The 22,933-nt window shown below is 55.9% G+C and overlaps 1 protein-coding gene across 2 annotated transcripts; it reads right to left on the bottom strand.

Annotated features, from left to right (window-relative positions):
* Positions 1-6,637: 6,637 nt before the first annotated feature.
* On the bottom strand, positions 6,638-22,408 carry LOC137141678 (cAMP-dependent protein kinase inhibitor beta-like). Of its 2 annotated transcripts, XM_067530718.1 has the most exons (4): positions 22,289-22,408; positions 12,977-13,179; positions 8,709-8,860; positions 6,638-7,693 (listed from the first exon to the last, which is right to left on the bottom strand). In XM_067530718.1, exons 3-4 carry the CDS (start codon positions 8,851-8,853, stop codon positions 7,611-7,613), a joined length of 228 nt encoding a protein of 75 aa, XP_067386819.1. In that variant the 5' UTR covers positions 8,854-8,860; positions 12,977-13,179; positions 22,289-22,408; the 3' UTR covers positions 6,638-7,610. The 2 variants fall into 2 exon arrangements, with proteins under 2 accessions (XP_067386819.1, XP_067386820.1); XM_067530719.1 differs by lacking the exons at positions 12,977-13,179; positions 22,289-22,408 and having other exon boundaries at positions 8,709-8,992.
* Positions 22,409-22,933: the final 525 nt, after the last annotated feature.

Raw genomic sequence — 22,933 nt, 5'->3', positions numbered from 1 at the left:
CCTATGAGAGGGGAAACAAAAAAAGCCACTCTCTATTTCTGCAAACAGAGCTGGCCACAGGTGGCAAAATCATCCCTGATTTTGCTCCTCAGCTCCTCCCCTGCCCCCGCCTCCAGCTGCCTGATCCCCCAGGCCAGTAAAATTCTGTCCCCTGCTCAGACCCCTTCAATTCACCCACTGGGGGCAAAGCACTTTCCCCCTCTGTGCCTTGCTTTCCCCACCTGTAAAATGAGGCTAATGACACCCCCTCCCAGGGCATGGAGGGAGGCTTCGTGTGACAACGTTTGCAGAGTGCTCTGAGCTCCATGGGCAGGAGGGGAAGGATGATCATGATTTTTGCTGCATTGAATCCCCAGTGGATCTTGCAACCTCCTCCCTGAGTTTTCTGTTCTGCCGTCCCTGGGCTCAATCCTCTCCCCTGCTGGTCTCACTGTGGGTCACATCTCTTTGGCCCCAGGCCCACTGAGCGCACATGTTTGCATTGATGGTCACCCGAAGCCAGTAATGAGAAGCCAGGACTGTCCTTTTCTCTGCTGGGACTGGCTTCCAGGGGGCTATAAATCTAAAAAGCCAGTCAAAGGACCTGATCTCTGGGCAATCCTGACCATTCCTGATCCTACTCAGCATCCTCCTGGGAATCCAACTGCTCTCAGCTCCTTCTGGTACCATAGTGGGATGGTTCCATTTTACATTTAAGATGCTAATATGCTGGTAGCAGTATGTGTAACTGACAGAGAATGGGTCCCAGGTGATGGACCCACTGAAAAAGGCAGTGTTATTGTAGGCTCATTGTCCTCATAATAATACTATCTTCACACGCAGACAGCATCTTTCAACCCAATATGTGTCACACACTGAAATGCAGCCACCTCTGGGGTGGAACATGACAGCTGTTCAACAGGATGTTGAAAAAGAAAATCTGCGCAAGAGTTGAAGAGGTTGATTGAAGGCAAATGCTATAGCCAACTGCAAACACAAGGGGAACTAGGTAACACTTAGATTTGTTCTGTGTTTGTACAGCTCCTAGCACAATGGGGTCCTGGTCCATGACTGGGGCTCTTAGCTGTTACCGCACTACAACTAATAAACAAAAAGCATGCTGCTGTGATGGGCACTATAGAAAACCCTCAGGTAGTGAGACAGGCAGAACATACTACCCCCTCTAGTGGCTAGCCCACATAGAGAGGGTATGTGGGTCTGCTGCCTGGTGTTTTAGCAGAGGCTCATGCTTTTAGATCCAGAGGCCCCCACGTTCAATCCGCAGGGGTGACTCCTCCAGCAGTGGCATTACAGGAATCGTTAATTGCCATAAATAGCCAGAACGCAGGTTTAGCTCCCCTCAGCTCCCTCCGACAGCAGCATTGGCCCAGGAATGACTCCAGGAGGAAGACAGACAGCATTACAGCACAGCTGGTCTTTGCCACTCTCCTGCTAGCTACAGGCCCAACCAGTCCCTGCTCCACTTGCAAGGACTAAACAGGCTCCCAGCACAAGGCGGCAATGCCTGTGTTTTCACCTGTAGCATGCGAGTGAAGGGGAGGAAACAAGGCCTTCTCATACGCCTGGAGCCCGCTGCCTCTGAGCACCACAAGTGCTGTGTCACAGAGCCACAAGCTGAGGCCCCCGCATGCAATCAGATCTGACCTTGGTACAGGTGGGGAAACTGCGGCACAGAACCGTGACCTGACAAGAGCAAATGGATCATAGAAGATGAGGGTTGGAAGGGACCTCAGCAGATCATCTAGTCCAACCCCCTGCTCAAAGCAGGACCAACCCCAACGAAATCATCCCAACTAAATCAAACGAGCAGAAGCCCTGTCGGGTGCTTGTGCCCATCCTCTGCATTATCCTCGGGCAAATTAACACATCCTACAACACTGGGCGCTGATCGATTCTGGCGTGTGAAATGCGGCTTTGAACAATAACCATCCCTTCCATTCCTTCCGCACAAGGCAACGTCGTTACAGTTTTAAAGCTAGAGCATCACCTCCTGGCCAAGAGATAGCATTGCAACCTGAGTTTGTCTGATAAGGGCAGGGGATGGATGACCTTCAAAAATTAAAAACTCTGGTTAGGGCCTTTTGAATAATAATAAATCGCTCGCAGTTAAAGATGCATGTGCAGGTTGTTCTATGTTGCAATTCTGTAGCAAATGTGATGGGCTCTGGTGCTCCCAGCTCCTTTGTCTAAGTGTCTGCTGTCACAGGAGTGACTGTCCCTATGGGAGAGCTGCAGATCTCAAGGCAGGAGTTCAAGTCCCTCAGTGCCCCGTGTGTTCACGGACAGGAAAGGGGCACCTCAGTGTTTCACCTACTATTGTCCCTCCAGATCAAGTGTGGGATGAGTTGGGGTGTTCTCAGCCCAGTTCCTAGCAGACAGGTGATCACGTCACAACGATAATCTTCCCACGGTTGGTACTAACTGGCCCCTTCTGTGGAGATGCCAAGCGTTGGATGGGCCATGGAGACCGAGCTACCCTTGCACCTCGAAGGGTGGTTCCCGCGGAGCTGGGCCAAGGGATCCTGGCAGGAGCTGGGAGTGAAGCTTGCTCTGACGCTGCCCACGCTGCAGCCATCCCGGAGAGTGCGAGAACGCTGCTCTCCGAGGCCGTCATGCTTTCATGGCAAAGTTGCATTGGCCCTAAATTCATTGTCAAGTTTAAATGACAGCCCTCTCCGCCCCCATAAAAAGAATCTGCTTCATTTATCGCAAACTGGGCTGGGCCTGGGCCTTGCCCTTCATAAAGGCCAGCTGGCAGGGGCTATCACACTGGCTGGTGGATTAGCCGCCTTCTCCAAGGGCCTGCGTTGTTGCTAATTAACTCCCTGTCTCGGGTGCTGCGATTCATTTCTTGGGGTGCTAGGGTTGTTTGTCTTCCCCTGCCTGCAGGGGTTGCTTTGTTGGCTCTGGTCTATGAGTGCCGCACACCAGCAACAAAGAACAGCCCTAGGGACCGCACAGTGCCCGGCCGGGGTGCTCGCTGAATCAGTGACCAAGTACACAGCCTGAGTGCAGGTCTGGAGCAGTGCCCAGCTCTGTAAAACTGGGCTGGGACCACGTCCCTCTGGTGTCTCATCACTGCCGGTCCCAGGCAGTGCGGAATGCCGGACAGGTACCTGAACAGCAGCACCGGGTCTGGCTGCTCCAGGGGGAGGTGTGCTGGGCTCTCATCTTACCAGCCCTAATTCTAATGACGCCTGGCAGTGCCTCGCATTGTCCCACCCCACCCAGAAGAGGAAATAAAGGCCCGATGCTGAGCGGCCTCTGAGCTTCGGCCAGGTTGCCTCAATGTCTGTGGCGTTCTCGGGGACCTCAGCTAACGCAGTCTCCAGTGTCTGTTCCAGCTTTGTTTGCTGGGGTCTTCCATGGCAGCCACACTGATCTTCTTTGGCGGTTTGAGGCATCTTCTGGGGTGCTTTGGTGAGAAGTGTAGCGACATGAGGCGTCTCGCTACCCGATGGTCTGACCAGCATTTGACACCTCTCCAAGGGTGGGTGACGTACATGTCTTTAGACTGTACAATGACATAGTCCAGCATGTACCACTGGTTTGACCTGGGATGCATCCATGTTGTCTTACATTTATTGGCCTGTACCAAACGGGCACTCGGTGGGCCTGGTTCCTGTGGAAATCACACCCTTTCGGGTTTCAGATTTTCACCAAAATCAACAGGGTTCTCCCGACTGATGCCTAGACCATTCCCTGCGATGCTGGACTTGATTGGACGTGGCGTGCAGAAGTTATTGTGTTATAGCCAGCCAGCCAGACCAACAGAGAAATGCCACCGAGTTCAGTGTACATCCTCTCCCCTCGCTTTGCATGGCCAGTTGTGCGACCTTCGATATTCTGGATAGCAATATAAGCGGCCAGTCCCTTTTTGAATTTCTCTCCCTGTCACCTGCTTCTCTCGCTACTGTCACTTCCTTACTCCTCCCCTGCTCATCATGTCCTAGCTCTTTTGGATAGTGAGCACAGGTGTTGCAGCCCTGGAGATCTTCACCCCAACATGCTCACATGGAGCAACACCGAACGTACACACGCTGCATGCAGCTTAGCTTCCGATGCCCCTCACGTTTCCTTTGCAAACCAGAGGGAGGAAGCTGGCCTGGAAAGCCCCTTTCTCTCATACATGGCCCCCCCAGCATGGCTGCGCCCGTCCCCCCAAAGAAACCACACACTGCACAGGGCTTCACAGGAAAATACTCACGATTTATTACCCAAACACATCCTGTGGCGTGAGCAGCTCAGGACGCTCCCAGAGAAGCACATTTGCTCTCTTAAAAAAAGAACCCCGTGGTCACTCCATCCCCAGCCCCCAGCTCAATTCCTGACAGCGACCAACGAACAAGATTTCACAGTTTGGGTGCTGGGGGCATGTGCCCATCTCACATTTCCCTTTGGAAATCCCAGTCCTACAGACGTTCCTCCCAGCCCCAGTCCCAAGCGTTCACCACAAAGCAGTCTCCTCATTCACTCTGTCCCCAGCTGTGCTCAGACTCTCTAGGAAGAAGCAGGTACACATTATACACATCCGACACCCACCCACACACACACACACACATTACACAGACATTAAATCCATGATACCTCTTGTTTACATGTTAAGAATGATTCTAAATCCAGTATCCTTGTTCAAGAATTATTTTACCATGGAGGGCCAGAGACTGGTCTCATTTACACTGGTGTAAAATTGGAGTAACCCCATTCACTGCAATGGATTTACACCAGATTTATCCCGGTGTAACTGAGATCAGAATCTAGGCCTGAGCCATCCAGCAGTATCTTGGCAGATGGCTATTTTGCAAATTCAACAGAGGATTAGCGCTTAGAAAAATCAGATTGGTCCTGAAACCATTTGGATTGGTCCCACCAACAAAGCACATTTATAATGGTCGTTCTCTTGTGATTTTAGCAGCTGGTGTTTCAAGTTAGAGGCTGATGCTTCATCCCCTTTGAAAGCTGAGATTCCAGGCTTCCACTCAAGGGAAGGAAGCATCAGTCTCTAAATCAAATAGTTCTTGAGATGGCAGCTACCAAAATACACTGGAATTCAGAGATGGGGGGAAACCAGCAAGCTGGTGATTGGAGAGGTGTGATTTGAAAAGATCTTATACAATAAACCTTTCATGGTTAGAAATTTGCACTTTATACCCTTGGAAAGCTGAGAACACCAGCTTTTTAACGGCATGATGTGTTTGTTTGTCCCCTGTCTAGTTTGTGAGAAATGAATTTCTTAAGTCTATGTCAAGCCTTTAGAAGTTGCTCTGTCTATCAGCGGATCTGTTTTTTAATTTTTAAGTACCCAACACTGACTACAGTAAGTACCTTGGACCAGCGATATATTCATTCCTGTCTACAACCGGGGTCGGGTCAGGTCATATTTTTGGGTATATGTGATCTTTTTATAGGACTCTGAGCTCCTCAGATGGAAGGTGCTGGAGAATGACAAAGGGCCGGTATTACGGTGTGGTGCAAAGTCCTTCCAGGCGTATTAGAAGCATCTTGCTCTTTGTGACACTGGGGTGTTTCTGCATTCCTCAGCCAGCTCCAGGGAGGCAGCAGTGTTATGAGGAGCCGGGTCCTGCCTGGGCATTGAGCTCTACCCTGATTCCACAGCTAGGAAACCAGAGCTCCAGCAAGGGCTCTGTCCTCTCCCAGCAGGAAGGTCCCGGTGCCAAGGCAGGAGATAAACCACTCCAGATAAACCACGTTGGAGACCTGCCCTTAGACAGAGGGATGGATGGGGAGGAGTGTTCTGGCTCTGGCTCTGGGAGCCCAGCAGGGTCAATAGGAAACCTGGGCAGCATTTTTGCATTCTCAGAGACTGGGGGCAGCCTCAGACTCCTTGGCCTTTGCACTGGCAGAAGGTGAAAGGCCAGCAGAAGCGAAGTGCCCAGACCGCAGGGAAAGGATGGGTCTCTGTAGCCCCCTGAGCACCCGAACCCCAGAGGGGCTGGCAGCATTGCCAAAGGAAGTGCCCATTTTACAGAGCTAGGGAGAGCTGGGGCACCAATGGGAGGGGAAGGCCTGCATCTATACTCATTCCCTCCCCAGAGTGATTCGTTGCCAGGTCCCCCCAGGCCTGTGGCTCTTCTCTGGGCTCCTGTGTGCCCAGTGCCGGCCACGAGGCCAGTGGGAGGGAGTCCTGTTCAATGCACAGTGCTGGTTCCCTGCAAGCCAGGTGTCCCCAGCGAGTGCTGGGAAGAAACCCAGCAGCTGCTCTACGGAGGCTCAGCCTGAGTTCTCCTGCAGCCTGGACCACCGCACATCCCACACCCGACCTTCAGGGCTGGGGCAGCCTCTGCCATGCCTGCACAGCGCCCGGCCCCAGGGCCTGGCCTGCGACGGGCGCTCCTACGCACGACCACACTGCAAACAGGCAGGACCAGTAAGAGCGAGGCAATGGCGAGCAGGACACCCGGGTTCTCTGCCCCAGAGCTCCCATCTGGACGGGACCGTTGCAGCAGGGCAGGAGGGAGCCCTCCATCAGTGCAGCTCCACCCTGAGCCCCCCATGGCCCCAGCAGCTGAGCCAAACCACTTTGTTTCCTTTACATTTTCCTCCTCTCAGGGGTCTCCTTCGGGGCAGGAAGGATCCAGGCACAGTGGGGGGAGGGTCCCTCTATCCCTGTAGTGTAAAGCAGACATTAACACCCCCCCCCAAACCTGAGTAGTGCCTGGTACCACCTGCAGATCGGAAGGGACGGGGCTGGGGGCTGTGTGAGACGCCGATCTCCCTGCAGAGGGCAGCACGCTGCCAGGTAGACGGAGCCTGTGTTTAGGAAGCAAAGTCCTAGGCCAGTCGTGCGGGAGGTAGTTGTGCACAGTATGGCCACTGCCCTGGAGGCTAACCACAACTGCACGAGGGGCGGGGGAGCCAGGCGAGCCTGGGGAGCTAAGCTCCATGGATCGGAGTCATTTATCCCCGGCGTGAGGCCTCTTGGCTGCTTTGAGACTTTGGTGAAACTGCCAAACTCCGTCCCCTTTGGTTGGCAAAGCTGCTAACGGGAGACAGGGCTCGGGGTAGCTTTATCCCCCAAGTCGCAGGGGCTCCCCTGGGTCCCTGCATAAGCAGGACCCACGCCCCGGAAGGGACTCGCTTCTGTTTGCCAGACAAGGGCTTCGCCTTTGGGCGCCAGCGCGGAGACTGCGCGACAGCCCCCCCTCTGCGCCATTTGCCCCAAGCGTCTCCGAAGGCCTGAATGAGGATACTGGATCAGCGGTTACAAAAGAAAAGACAAGGGAATTGTGCCCCAGAACATCACAGTGAACCAACGTTCTCCGCTCAGAGGAGCCCTGGGCTGCGCGTCACCGTCCGAGCGCAGAGACATGGCTGCTCGGGTGCAAAGACGAGAAAACACCCCAAAACAAACGCCCGGGGGTCCTTAGGCTGTTTCCTTAAATGCCACTGAAGAAATGGTTCCCCGCAGGGATTTCCCCCTGCGTGGTTGTTTATTCCCCCTTGGAGGTTCCTCTGCGCCCTGCTCCAAGGAACACAAGATGTTTTGCTGCATGGCACCAAGGGAAACCCAGCAAACTCCAGGTCCCAGCAGTCGATGCTCGACAGTCACTTCTTTCCCGGCTGGTCAGAAACGCACCCCAGGGGAGGTGTTAAGACGTGTCCTTCAGCTCTGGGCTTTGGGGCTGCTGCAGGGGCACCTCTGTGGAGGGGGACGGCATTTCCTGGGATCTGTCTGTGGAGAGAGCAATGGAGGCAAGGGAGGTGAAAACCCCTGGAAAGCCCAGTTCTCTGTCCCGAACTGGGGATAGCATCATCTTCTGCACTCCCTCTTCCTCCAGCCAACCCCAGCTCCCTCCACCCCCAGCCCCTCCAGCGGCCCCACTTCCCCTATCCCCCCAGCCCCTTGTCAGCCCCATAGCCCTCAGGCAGCCCCATTGCTTCCAGCTTCCCAGCCCCCAGCCAACCCCATTACTCACAGCCAGCATCTCTCCCCAGCACTTTTGCCCATGGACAGCCTCACTGCCCCATTTCCCTAGCCTCTGGTGCCCTGCTCCCCCAGTACCCCTGTGCCTGGCTAGCCCCACTTCTCCCAACACCCCAGCCCCCGGGCGGCCCCACCCTCAGACCTTGCCCTGAAGGGACCATCTCCTTGGCTTATTCAGGGACTGCCCTTACAAGGATGCCACACGCGCTGTTCGAAGCGGCCGCTCCTCACACAGCCCTGTCACAGAGATGCCCAGCACGCACTGCAGGAACTAGCCACTGGGCAAGGCTCCCCTCGCACTGGAACGGGCCAAAGAGCTCTAAGCAAAGGCTGCGTCTAACCCGTAGGGCACCCACACGCCACAGCCACGGGCACTACTCAGCATGTCAGCTCTTTGGGGCAGGAACCAGCTGCTCGTTCTTTGTCTGTACAGCACCTAGCACCAGGGGGTCCTGATCTGTGCCGAGGGCTCCCAAGCGCTATGGCAACACAAGCACTAGAGAACAATAGTCACAGCAGAGCGATGCCGGTCCGAAGAGTGAGCAGTAACACTCCCCATTGTTTGAGACGGGGAATTGGAGGCAGAGAGAGGAAGTAATGACAGCCCATCCTTACACTCGGCCCTCTGCTGTGAGCACTAGACCCTGCGCCTAGGCAGGGCGACACCTCTGCCGGGCACACGTGCCTTCTGACTGGGGCCACGGGACCAGATTCCTGGGGGGGGAGGCACGGAGCAGGGCCAGCCCTGCAGTTTGGTACATACCTGAGTTTAGAGACATTTCTGCTAGTTTCAGAGGCAGGTCGGAGGGGCTGACGCCGGCCGGCGAGCCCAGGATGTCGGGGAGGGCGTTCCTGCGGCCGGTCCTCCCGGAGGATGCAAAGTCCAGCACAGGCTCCACCTCAGTCATGCTTCCCCTACAAGGCACCTCCAGGTCAGGCGAGACTCTGCCGCGGCCCCATCCCAGCCCGAGGGGCCCGACTCGCTAACCGCTGAGCAGTGAGGTGGCTCCCCCCCAGGCAGGCAGCAAACCTTTGCCTCTCTCTCCAGGCCTGTTATTCTGCCTCTGCAGGGCTTGGAGGGCAGGCCCCACTCCCCACAGCAAACCCACCCCCCCTCGGGCATGCACAGTGCATCAGACTGTACCCTGCGGCACAGCACGTGTGGGCAAGGGACCCGACCAAATCCTGTGTCCTCACCACACCCCTATGCCTAGGAGGGCCGACTGCCTCGCTGGTTGCCCGTGAAAAGATGGAACGGGCCGGGGTTAAAAAAGATGGAACGGGCCAGGGTTTTTCCTCTCGGCTGGGACCCGCAGCCCCAGTCAGCTATGCACACGCCGTCTTGTAACGGCCACGCACATCCCGCCTGCGAGTGTGGCCGGCACCCGGGACCTGCTCTGAGAGCCGGGCCCTCAGACTGCTGAAACCACCCCCCGTCCTCTCTGCGCTTCTGTGTCGGGGAGCGGGACAGCCCCGAGGCTCGTCTGCAGGGAGGGGGGCAGAGCGGGGCAAGGGGGACAGGGAGGGGGGCACAGCGGGGCGAGGGGGACAGGGAGGGGGGCAGAGCGGGGCGAGGGGGACAGGGGCTCCAGGGAGGGGAGGGTACAGGGCTCCCTGGAGCTGAGGGCTGGCCAGTGGCCGTTCTTTCTGTATTTTGGAGCTGGCAACCCACCCTATGCCCCCAGTACCAAGCCTCGGCCCATCCAGGCCACTGGTCTGTGACACGCTCACTCGCTGGCCCTGGGGCTGACTCCGGGAAGCGAGAGCTGGAGTGCGGAGCCCTGCCTGGCAGGGGCAGTGGGAGGCAGTGGCAGCAGCCATCTTGGCTGGCACCAGGGATTGCGCTGGGGACCTCCACAGAATCACAGACTCATAGAAGATGAGGTTTGGAAGGGACCCCAGGAGGTATCTAGTCCAACCCCTGCTCAAAGCAGGACCAACCCCAACTAAAGCATCCCAGCCAGGGCTTTGTCAAGCCAGGACTTAAAGACCTCTAAGGATGGAGATTCCACCACCTCCCTAGGTAACCCATTCCAGTGCTTCACCACCCTCCTAGGGAAAAAGCTTTTCCTAATATCCAACCTACACCTCCCCTGCTGCAACTTGAGACCGTTGCTCCTTGTTCTGTCATCTACCACCATTGAGAACAGCCTAGCTCCATCCTCCCTGGAACCCCCTTTCAGGTAGTTAAAGGCTGCTATCAAATCCCCCCTCACTCTTCTCGTCTGCAGGCTAAACAAGCCTAGTTCTCTCAGCCTCTCCTCATAAGTCTTGTGCTCCAGTCCCCTAATCATTTTTGTTGCCCTCTGCTGGACTCTCTCCAATTTCTCCACATCCTTCCTGTAGTGGGGGGCCCAAATACTCCAAATAAGGTCTCACCAGTACCAAATAGAGGGGAATAATCATTTCCCTTGATCTACTGGCAATGCTCCGACTAATGCAGCCCAATATGCTGCTAGCCTTCTTGGCAACCAGGGCCCACTGCTGACTCATGTCCAGCTTCTTATCCACTGTATCACTCAGGTTCTTTTCTGCCTAGCCCGTCGGTCCCCAGTCTGTAGCTGTGCATGGGATTCTTCCGTCCTAAGTGCAGGACTCTGCACTTGTCCTTCTTGAACCTCATCAGATTTCTTTTGGCCCAATCCTCCAATTTGTCTAGGTCACTCTGTATCCAATCCCTACCCTCCAGCGTATCTACCCCGCCCCCCATTCTAGGGCCATCTGCAAACTTGCTGAGGGTGCAATCTACCCCATCCTCCAGATTGTTAATGAAGATGTTGAACAAAACCGGCCCCAGCACTGACCCCCTGGGGCACTCCGCTTGTCTAGTTGGCTGCCAGTAACATTGAGCCATTGATGACTCTCTGTTGAGCCTGATGCTCTAGCCAGTTCTCTATCCATCTTATAGTCCATTCATCCAACCCATACTTCAACTTGCTGATAAGAATACTGTGGGAGACTGTATCAAAAGCTTTGCTAAAGTCAAGGTATATCACGTCCACCGCTTTCCCCACATCCACAGAGCCAGGCACCTCTTCACAGAAGGCATAAAAGGTTGGTCAGGCATGACTTGCCCTTGGTGAATACATGCTGACTGTTCCTGATCACCTTCCTCTCTTCTAGGTACCTCAAAATGGATTCCTTGAGGACCTGCTCCATGATTTTTCCAGGGACTGAGGTGAGACTGACCGGTCTGTAGTTCCCTGGATCCTCCTTCTTCCCTTTTTTGAAGATGGGCACTAGATTTGCCTTCTTCCAATCATCCGGGACCCACCCCAATCACAAGTTTTCAAAGATAATGGCCAATCACATGAGCCAACTCCCTCAGCACCCTCGGGTGTATTACATCCAGCCCCATGGACTTGTGCACATCCAGCTTTTCTAAATAGTCCTGGACCTGTTCTGACAGCACTGCGGGATGTTCACCTCCTCCCCATTCTGTGCCGCCCAGTGCAGCAGTCTGGGAGCTGACCTTGTCTGTGACTGACCTTCTCCAGAGGCAGAAGCCAGGGTACCTATATCTTGAACTAAAGAGCCGGGTTCTGTACCTGGGGCTATCACAGACTTACCTCCTCTGTCATTCGGGGATGGGGGCAGAGGAGGGGGACTGGCGCTGGGTAACCAGGGCTTCTGATTTCTCAGACAGGAGACCCCTTGACTGGCCACACCGTATCTCAGAGCTAGGACCAGGGTTACCCAACTCAGCAGCGCTCCAGACATGTGGGGCTGGGACGGAACAAGCCATTGGACATGGACAAGGACATGCCAGGGACTGTCACACTGGGGGCAGCCTCAGATGGCAGCGGCTCTATGCAGTGGGCTGTGGCCCATTGGGGCGGTGAGGCCGGAACAGCTCCGAGGTTGCATTTTGCCCCCCGTAACTGGTATATTAGCAGCACTGGGTGCATACACCTGGTCTATTCCCCCACTGCTGTGAGGTGCCCTCCCCTTACTAAGAAGGAGAGGGTGGTTAAAGGCCCACTTTCTGCTAAGCCCCCGGGGAGTACAGACTCGAGTTTTCTCCCTTTCCCCGTTTCCTGTCCCCTCAGTCGGTCTATGGGACTTTGACTAGGGCTGCCCCCCTAGTGCCTTGCCGGTTTCCGGTTAGAAGTAATGTGCCCGTTTTTTGCCGGGCACACACAGTTATCTGAGCTACCGGCCACACACAGCATGGCTGGGAGTGTGCTGCAGCCGCCCGGCTGGCACCCAGGTCCCACTCTGCCTGCATGTGGCAGCCACCCGCTGCTGGGGGAAGCAGCACCCTAGTTCTGCCCCAAATCCCCCCCAAGTCTGACCTAGCCCCTCCCCATGGTTCCCCACCCCCCCAACCCTGGGATTTGGCCCCATCTGCAGACCAACCCCTGCTCCCCTAGGACCTGGCCCTGCCCACGGATCAGCTGGTTTTTCTGTGCCTCAGAGGTGGCAGCCCTATGATGGGGCGTGGGCGGGTGCTCTGGGGGCAGGGATGGGAGGGGAGCAGTCCAAGCTTCCCCCATGGGCCTGACCAAAGTGCCTCATGCCAGCTAGGGGACGAGGGCAGTTCAGTCTCCACAGCCCGGCCACGCCGCAGCCTCTGCTGAGATGGTCGACAAGGGGCCCAGCGAGGGCCAGTGGGGGGTGGTTTCTCTGACAGGGCCTCCTGACCCCAAGGACCCGGGCAGGCCCAGCTTGGCCTGGCAATTTGCTGTCTGGGTTGGGCGGGGCTGAAGGTGCTCGTGGAGCCTACAGGGCTGCCAGGAGGGGAGGGGTCAGGCCAGGGTGCGCCATGTCTCCTGGCACTGTGTGCCGTCAGCTGCAGAGCAATCGTCTCTGTGCTGTTGAAAAGGGCAGCGGGAACAGGGACCCACTGAACCAGGCTTCGTCTCCGCTCTGCTCCTGAGCCCAGGAGGTTTCCTTCGGGGAGGGGAGGAGGCACGGCCTCCAGCTGACCATCTCCAGGGACCAGCCGTTGTCAGCAGCAGTGTGTCTGTCCTAGCTCGTCTGTGACGTGGGCGACACTCAGCCAAGCACAGAGGGAACGCGCAGCCTTACCTGCGGCCTTCCGAAAGGGGCTGGCTCTGGCTCGCCGAGTTCCCAGGGGCCCTGCTCGCCTGGGGTAGGCTCCCTGGGGTGGGGTCTCCCCCTCCAGACGTCCTCCAGCCTGGGGAGCTATTTTGCCAGCAGAATCTGGGGGCCTAGACCAGGTTTCGGTCCCAGCGCGACTGTCCTTTGCCCACCGAGCGCCGCAGCACGGCCTGTGCAAAGAGAGAGCGAGACCCTCAGAGCCGTCCTGGGGGTCACCCACACGCAACTGGGCGGCGGCTCCCAGAAACGGCTGCCACAACATCCTCCACGATTAGCGCTCCCAGCTCCCGACAGACACTGATCACAGCCTTTGCAGGGTGAGGCCCTTATGAACTAGTCACTTCAAAACCTCGCGAGTGAGGGCTGACACCCAGAGCCGGAGAAGGAGATGCTGGAAGGCCAGACAGAACCACGGATCATGCCCTGGGAGGACGGGTAGCGAGGAACAGGGGTGTGCAGATATGAATGTGCGGCTTCTATTGAAATCGTGGGCATAAACGCAGTGGGTTTGAGACAGACAGACAGACACACCCGCTGCCTCGCTGGAAGCAGAGCTCTCCAATCAATTGTGTCTGTCACTCTGATGTGCCAAAATTCCCCCTTCAGCTCCTGGGAGAAAATCGAAGCGCATCAGGCTGCTAATTCACTGAGTGCTTTCCGGGCAGAGGGAGCTGCCTGCTGCTCCCCGGGGCCGAGAACGGAAATATCTCAGCATCAGCTTGTCTGCATTACAGCATTAATCTTCCCAAATGGAAGTGCCCCGAGCGATGCGCCGCCACAGGAAAGGCCTTTCTGTAGGACGCTCCATGTCAAGTGCAAGGAGAGAGGGTCCCCCACCACGAGAGGAAAAGCTTTACAGTAACAGCGCTAATCACAGAGCGCTAGAAAAGGCAGAGCCAGCCAGACCCACTGGTCTGCAGCTGTTGCCCTTCCCCTTCTCCAGGGCAAGGAGCCTGAGGGTGTGTCTACACTGCGATTAGACACCCCTGCCTGGCCCCTGCCGACTGACTCCGGCTCATGGACTCAGGCTAAGGGGCTGTTTAATTGTGGTGTAGACATTTGGGCTAGGGCTGGAGCCCATCTTGCAGGGTCCAGCCCGAGCAGGTCTCCACTGCAATTAAACAGCCCCTTAGCCTGAACCCCGCAAGCCCGTGTCAGCGGGCAGGGGCCAGCCAGGGTGTCTCATCGCAGTGGAGACACACCCATAGAGTCATACAGATTAATGCCAGGAGGGCCCATCAGATCATCTAGTCTGACCTCCTGTATATCACCAGCCACCACCACACCCCGCCCCTGCACACTAACCCAACACCTGAAGCCAGACCAAAACCCTACAGCTCCCGGGACGCCACGTTCATTTCGACCACAGACGATGCCACTGTCCGGCTCCCTCCTGGAATGCCAGGTCAAGACTCAGCCAGGGGGCCTGCAGCACTGGGCCGGCTGACGGGGGATGGCAAAGCAGGGCCGTGTCGCATGGTGGCTACCAGAGAGAATGTAGGGAGCCAGCCTTCACCCAGACCCAAACTGGCAAATTCAGAGGCTCCTGTGCACACACGACTGCTCCGGGGGGGAGGGGAGAGATTGCTCAATGCGACCGAGACCATTCAGAGGTGCTGGTGCATAAGAATGGTGTCTAGGCCCCTCTGAGGATCTCAAAGCACCAAATAAACCTTCCTGAATTCACGTCTCCCAGCACCTCCATAAGGTGCGGGAGTGCTCCTCTGCCCCTCTTACAGCTGGGGCGTCTGATCTGCTCGCTGACATTTCCAGGTACTAAAGGGCAGCTGTAGGAAATAACACAGCACAAGCCCTGCATGGGATAACAGCTGCCCGCAGCATCCTATTCGTGGTCCAAAACCACTGTCAGTTTCACAGCGTCTGAGCCTTTGTGTGGTTGCTGCTCGGAAGCCGGCTCTGATTGGGTATTGGTTGCCAGGCCTTGCTAATGGAGGAGCGTAGTCTGCAACTGCTCCATGCATACTCCTCCTTCAGTTCCCGCCTCCGAGCGGCTCTCTGTACCAGCAGGGAGATTGCGATAGGGCAGAGGTTGACAGCTAACAATACGCCAAAAGAGTCACATCCAACTTTCCATCGCCCGTGCTACGCAGTGCTATATTTAGATCTCCCACATTTGTCTCTAAGGTTAGATCTCTGCTGCGAGCCAGGGCTGTGATTCCCAGCTCACGCAGACAAGCTCCGGCTTGCTCCAGCATGCTCAATAGCTCTGGTAGTACAGGCAGCAGCAGCCGTGGCCTGAATTAGCTGCCCCGTGTACACACCCGCGGGGTGCAGGCAGGTTTGCACTCACAGGAGCTGTGCGGCTGTCTGCTACCGCGCACTCTTCCCTACACCCTTGGACACAACGCTACTGCCAGTAGGCGCGTCACGACCCGATCCAGCTCCCTCTCCAGGGCGGCGCTGGCTCCACGGGGTAAAGAGGCGAAAGCTGTGAACAAACACTAACATCGGCCCCTAAAGCACTGCCTCTGGACCGGCACAGGGCGCAGCTCTGCCGCGGGAGAAGGGACCATGCTCCAGGCAGGCGGGACAGCCAGTCTCCATAGCTGCCAGTGCGACAAATTGCTCCTTCTCCATTCTCTCTAAAAACCATTGCAGGCAGGTGGTTTGTTCGGTGTGTGTCCAAGAGAGTCACAAACATGCTGGGAAGTGACCTGCCTGGTATCATCAACCCCAAGAGTTCCCAAATCTTACGCCAGGTCCCGCAATCATGAGGGTTTTTAAAGAATGATTTTGGGGTTCTTTGCCGTCAGGTTTTGGAGCTCTGAAGACACACACGCGTCACATTTTCAAGCTTTTCTCCACAAACATGGGGGCTAGAAACTTCCTTTAAAAAAAAAAAAAAAAAAAGAAAGCCAAGCATCTCCTGTAATCACATGGCTCCAGGAGCTGGGGCTTTAAGAAATGAACTAGATACCACAAGACTTGTGATAGCATTGGGCTAATTGGCGGAACGTCTGGGACCCTGCACAACAGCCTGATGTAAGTGGCCTGTCTTTAATTCCCCCGTCTCTGTGGTACCTGCAGGGCCCTTGTGGCATTACCCTCAATGTACCTAGGTGTATTCAGGGCAACGTGGCCGATTCCATCCCTCCATCCTCATCGTCAGTGGCATTAAGTGAGAACTGCTCTGTCCTGAAGAGCGCAGGGACATCACTGATGCATGAGTGGCTCAGGGACAAAGATTCATGCCACCCCCTGCCGTGCCGGCCCCTCATCCAGCCCCCAAGGTGCCTCCTCCAGGTAAGCAGTGCCCATGCAATGAGCCCGCGGAGGCAGGGAGCTGGCACCGGCCCCAGGAACTCCTTTGCAGTTGGATGCTCACTTCCTGAGGATAAGGGGCACCATCAGCGCCATGCTGCTAATTACCCAGGGGCAGCATGAAAGAAAACGAGCCCTATTACAGCAAGCCAGATGGTGACATAGATGAAGGTGGCAGGCTCGTTAATTTCCCCTCCCTATCCCTGCTGCCTCAGCTGCTGCTGGCACCGGGGCGCTCGGCAACGCGGAAGACGCTCGTCACGCTGTGGGTTTGATCGCTCGCCGGCCGTCAGGGTGAACCTAGCGACCCGCTTACACGTGCAGTCAGACCGACGCAGCCACTGCCTGGCTACATCGAGGTTGCTTGTGAGAGCTGGGCTGGGCACACGGCTTTATAAGGCAGGGCTGCTCGTGGGCAACGGGCTGGCAGGCTGGCTCATGACTGCAGGGCGGCCCGTGGGCCCTGGGCTCAGCGCACCGGCTGGCTGGGGTGCTCAGCTGCTTTGCACCACTCACGCTCAGCTAGCTTCCTGCAATGAAGCTCTGGGCTGTCCCCGCGCACGGCCAGGCTCCCTGTTCTGCTGTGGGGGCTGGAGCGGTGGGGCGAGGGAAGTGGATGGGCAGCGGCTGACCAGGCGGATTGGCAGCTGGGCTCCGGGCAGGGGCAGGGCTGTGATCTGAGGAGGGGCCGGCAGGGTGTGCGAACGAGCAGCTCTGAGTCTCTGGCTGCCTTCCATTCTTCCAGGACAAGAAGGCCTGGGCTCAGTGTGCACCAAGGGAGATTTCGACGGGAGGGGAGGAAAAACTGGCTGATGCTGAGGCCAGTTCAGCACTGAAGCAGGTTCCCTAGGGCGGCTCCAGGACCCCTGTTCTTGGAGGCGTTAAGAACAGTTTGGACAAACTCCTGTCAGGGATGGTCTAGGGTTAGCTGGTCCTGCCTCTAGGCGTGGGACGTCCTCTTGAGAACACTTCCTTTCCTACGCTGCTATGACTGGGCATTGGGGGGGAGGGAGGGTCCAGCACAATGGGGACCCACTTCTGGCAGGGGCTCTGCGGTGCTCTAGGAATTCAATGACATTGCTCAGCCCGCCCCCACCCCCAAATTTGCAGAGTCCTTAGGGCAGGGCAGGCAGGTTGGGCCTCCCAGGATCCTTCCATCAATCCAGACAGGCCGGGCGCAGCGCCCCCAAAGCACCCTGACAGCCTGCCGTCACTGTGCCCTCCGGTGCGGAGCGGAGAAGCAGCCGAAGCCGGACCCGCTCACACAAGGAACCTGGACGGGTGGGACTGTGCGGTGGGGCTCAGGCCTGGTCTACACCTAAAATTTACGTCAAACTAGCTACATTGCTCAGGACTGCGAAAAAAGGCATGCCCCGTGTGAGGTAGGTAGGGCCATTTAACCCCCACCGGAGACACAACGAGGCTGGCAGAAGAATTCTTCCATCGACCAAGCTACCAGCTCTCGCGGGATGGATTTACTGCAGCTAGTAGTAATGGAAAAGAATGGCCACACAGGTGTCTCATGGTTAGAGCAGGCTATTGTGTCCGTCTATGAGTGTCCTGTTTATAGAATCATAGAAAATTAGGGTTGGACGAGACCTCAGGAGGTATCTAGCCCAACCCCCTGCTCAAAGCAGGACCAACCTCAGCTAAATCGTCCCAGCCAGGGCTTTGTCAAGCTGCACTTTAAAAACCTCTGAGGATGGAGATTCCATCACCTCCCTAGGTAACCCATTCCAGTGCTTCACCACCCTCCTAGGGAAAAAGCTTTTCCTAATATACAAACTAGACCTCCCCCACTGCAACTTGAGACCATTGCTCCTTGTTCTATCATTTACTACCATTGAGAACAGCCTAGCTCCATCCTCCCTGCAACCCCCTTTCAGATAGTTGAAAGCTGCTGTCAAATCCCCCCTCACTCTTCTCTTCTGCAGACGAAACAAGCCCAGTTCCCTCAGCCTCTTGTGTCACTCTTCAATTAGAATCAAGTCATTTTATATCGAGATGGAGCAATAACCTATCCCGGGCAGGTTTTGTGTTGAGACAAAGGATATTTGGGTGTGTATTACATGCCGCAGTTCAATCTGTGACTACCCAAGCCTGGGAGACCCTGGCCAGAAACGTGAGGCAGGGATGATCCTGTGGTTAAAGTATTGACTGGGGCTCAGCAGCGTTGGGTTCAATTCCTGGTGCTGCTACTGACTCCTTCCCCACCCCTGTGTGACCTTAGCCAAGTCACTTAATCTCTGCCTCAGTTCCTTATGTGGATAATAATTCTGCTTTGTCTATTTGACTTGTAAACTCGGTGGAGCAGGGATTGTCTCTCACTATTTGTATGTACAGCACCTAGCACAGTGAGTCTTCCAGCTGCTACTATCATAAGAATGACCAGCTGAGTGTGGCTGTTGGCGTTGATGCAGCCTCTGGAACTTGCTAACTCAAAGCATAGCTCTTTGCAAAACTTTTCTCAGTTTCCCAAGACATTTTTTCTGCTGCTGGGGGCAGGGTGTGGGGTCTGCACACACAAAGCAGGTGATAACAAAACACTGTTTTTATTGTAGCGACACAGTGTCACCGAAAAGCCGCAGCTGTTTCAAACACCATGCTCCAACCTGGAAAACCCGAGCACATCTTTCCAGCCACAACCCTTGCACTTCCAATGGCAGGAAGTCCGTCCCCTCTACGCAGCCACCTTTTTTTTTACATCTGCCTGGTCACTCGCTACCGAACCTCCTCCCTGTAGCTTCACCCTTGTGTACCCACCTTTCCCAGCTGGCTTTTTTTCTTTTCTTTCTTGTAGCTGTCCCTTTAAATGCCGCAGAGAGAAGCAGCTGCTCTCCTAGCATGACCATATTTCAGCAGGCGGCTGCAGACTGCATTTGCCTCCCTGGCAGCTGGCAACCCGAGTCCCCGTTGTCTTATCACGGGGGAGATGACACGGTCTCCGATTTTCTCTTTAATGACACCCTTGTTTTCCAAGGGAAATGACATTACAGACAACGACCACTCTCCATAGTCCGTCCGTCCGTCTAACCACCCTGCAGGGCTGTGCTATAGAAAGAATAACAATCCTCGCTAGGGAACCCTTCGTGCTCTGCTTCTAGGATGCAGGGAATAAAATAAACGTCATGCGGAGGCCCGGATCCCCGGTGCTGCCAGAGCCCAAGGGCCCGGCCCTCTGTGGCCCCACACCTCATGGCACCCTTATGCTGGTGCAAAGGGCGGCCACTGTTCTGCTGAGGCAGCGTTTCACCCGCGGCGCCAGCTGGTGCAATGGACCCTGCCAGACGCAGGGCAATGGAGAATCGGGCCGAAACGATCCAAGTTCTGTCCGGGAACCCCTGGACCAGATTCTGATCCAGTTCAGCCAACTCCCATGATTTGAGCGTGACTCATAATTTGGAGCGGGGCGGGGGGGGGAATTAACCTGTGTCGTGCAAACATAATGAAAGGCACCAACTCACAATTTTCCCCTTGTTCAAAATGGCCACCGTCTCCCCCTTTCCCAGCACAATGGCCGCCATTTCCCCACAGTGTAGCCCTACCGGGAGCATGCCTGCCCTTAGCAAAGATGGCTGCCGCCTCCGGCTGGTTTCAGGGAGATTGAGGGCATGCCAACAGGCCAAATGGCTGCCACTCTATGGTGGGACCCAGGGACTGTGGGGAGCGGGAGAGACCCCATGAAACAGGGATGGGGAGTGTGAGGGGGAGCAGGAGGCAGATTTAGGAGGTGCAGGCAATAGGGGAAGGGGGCAGGGGAGAGGTCAAGAGGGGTGCAAGGGATGGGGGCGCAAGGAGGAGGAGGCTGGAGGGTGCAGAGGGATGGGAACAAGGGGGAGGCTTAGGAGGATGTGGGGGGCAGACCTGCCCTGTCACACGATCCTGCCTTCACGTATGGCCGGGTCCTAGGGCAGAGAGAGGTCCTGGGGCAGCAGGCGGCTGGGGAATGGGGAATTGAGGAAGTGGCGCTGTGGGACCCGGGCAGAGGAGCAGCCCGTGAGCAGACGAATGGGGAGTTGGGGAAGTGCTGCCGTTGCATCCCATGGCAGGGAGCGGCAAGAAGCGAAGGCAGAAATAGGAATGGCTGTTCCCCTATCTCAGGGCTGAGGACAGGGTACATGGGGTCTCCACCAGACCAGCCAGGGAGAGACGTGCATTTCTGTGTGCTTTAAAGGTTGCCTCTGATCTCGCACCAGTTTTACTACAGTGTTGCCTCGCTGATGCAGTGCAGACAGACCTGATCTAAATGGGCGCACCTGCGAGCAAAATCTGGCCTTCTTCGGTTGGTACAATCTCAATTTGGCAGAGGGAATCCTACAGGGTCGAGGTCAGTTTTGCAGTGAAACTGCATCATGCAGGTCTGGGTGACCAAGTCAGTCCTTTCCCTCCCACATAGCCAAGAACCTGTCTACGCAGAGTTTAGCAAACATTACTGGAAGGTGATTTCCCATCCCTTACCCTGCAAATCCCTCAGCGTCAGCTGCTGGAGCCTCGGCTGGGGAAAGTCACTTGCAATCAAATCGGAAGCAAAGTGGGAACTGCCGTCACTTTGGAGGGTGTACACGGAGCAGATTGTCAGGGAGGGAGAGAGGCCGGTTGGCTGAGGTAACTCAAAGAGGAGATGAGAGAAGGTCAGTAACTGGTGATCCTCTAGTTAAAATACCAATACTTGGTGGCAGAGATCTCAGAAACAGCAGTGGGTTAAGCCCTGAAACTCCTTTTGAGGCAGGTAAGTGAATGACTCCAAAGAGAAGGAAACAGACTCAGAGAGGGGGATTGGACTTGCCAACGGTTAGCTAGGCAGTGGGTGGCAGAGCTCAGAATAGAACCCAGGAGTCCTGGCTCACAGCCCCTTGTTTAATCACGATCCTGCTTTGGCTAGAAACTGACTAGACTTGGCCAGCTAGCTCCAGGCCTGAGCTGCTGATTGATGCTCATCTCGCTCCCACAATCATATAATTAATTCAGACCTAATAACGCACGGCAGAGAGCGGCGATCTGCCCGTCACAAAACTAACAAGAGAGCAGGAAGAGGAACTGCCTGCTGCTATTCCTGGGTGAGTGATGTACCTTTCTGGCTATTTTTATGTCCCATCTCTGCTCTGCTCAGAGGATTTACATTGCAAGAAACAGACAGACCGTGCGTCCGCTGAATAACTGTGTAAGAGGGCAGCAACTCTTCTTCCTTCTATGCCAGGCACACCCAGCTGCCTGGGTGAGCTGCCCAGGATGTCCGGAGAAATCTCTCACCTCTTCTTCCTTTACAGATATAAGCTCCAGGTGGACACTTCCCTTGTAGGGTCTCAGCCTCCCGGAGCTAGCTGTCAGGGAGGGGGCACAGGAGGACTGACTGCCTGGAGACCCCACTGAAGTGATTTGTTTAACACCAGTAGCTTGGCTTTTGGTGTGGCCTGATCCCCCTCTGGCCTCTGGCCAGTGACCCCCTTCCGGCTGGTGAACGTGGCAGCTGTTTAAAAACAGCAGGCAGCCACGCCACGCCCGGTCCTGTGAGATGCCGAGTCCTCTCAGCTCCCACGGAGCTTGGCACCCCGGGAAGTGGGGAAGCGTCCCCGCTCAGGGGAATTCTGGCAGGAGTGAAATGAAATTACCCAGAATGGGTTAGCACTGAGCGAAGGTGTCAAATACAGTGCCCCTTGGCTGGCACCAGAAGGAATCCAAAGCTCACGCAGCGTAGAGATCCAAGGATCAGGAAACTCAATGGAACAAAAGGTCCCTGCCTGTTTACTCAGCCTGGCACATGCCTGACACCCGGAAAACAAACAACAAGAAAACTGCCACTGCCACTTGCGCTGGAAGCAATGAGATCCAGCCAGCCGGGGGGGATTAGGGTTTGGGGAGGTGCCGAGAAGTGAGCAGCAAGCATGTTCCTGTGATCAAGGCGACTGAATACAGTGCTGGCACCCTTCCTTGCCCTCTGCTAGTGTAACGCTCCCAAAACACAGCCCTGGGCCAAGCAGACGGAAATAACCAACTCACCCAGACTTCCCCGCTTTCAGGCAGAGCTGCCCGTGTGCTTTGATGTCACTTTTTAAGGAATTAAATCAAAGGTCCTGAAGTCCTTGAATGCTGCGTCTGCCGTCGGATCAGAGAGAAATAAACCTGTGGGGAGCGGGCAGAGGCTCTGTCCTGGCAGGAATAAAAGTGAGCTCAGGCGTGCGAGAAAGACGAGAGCAGGGAGGAGTCAATGATTAACTGAATCATCGCCTGCAGCGCCCTGGCAGTGTCACATCTCCCTTGGCCGCTCTATCGTGGCCTTCCAGCAAGTGCAGTGTCTGGCCCATGCCCACCAAAGAGGATGTCTGGCAAGCGTCCGCTAGCAGGGAGGACAGCAGAGGCGCCAGACCTGGATCTGGATGTCTTGCTGCTTTGCAGATGGTGTCCCTTTACTGATGGGGAAACTGAGGCACAGCACGCAAAGGCCCCTCAGCGAGACTCTTGTGTGTGCAAGGAGTGCATGATCAGGCCCTCAGTGTCTCATACCGATGCAGACAGGAATGGACCCAGGAGTCTGGGGGTTACCTAAAGCACTCGGGAGTTAGACTAGGTGATCCTGGTGGTCCCGTCTGACCCTAGGATTGTACGAATGCAGAACTGGGCCAGCGAGCACAAGCAAACCGGAGC

The sequence above is a fragment of the Emydura macquarii genome, unplaced genomic scaffold, assembly GCF_026122565.2.
Source record: "Emydura macquarii macquarii isolate MOO-44397 ecotype Brisbane River unplaced genomic scaffold, CSIRO-AGI_Emac_v2 contig_3113, whole genome shotgun sequence".
Classification (NCBI taxonomy): domain Eukaryota; kingdom Metazoa; phylum Chordata; order Testudines; family Chelidae; genus Emydura; species Emydura macquarii.
Note: the sequence above shows the minus strand (reverse complement) of the source record. Positions and strands in the feature narration are given on the sequence as shown.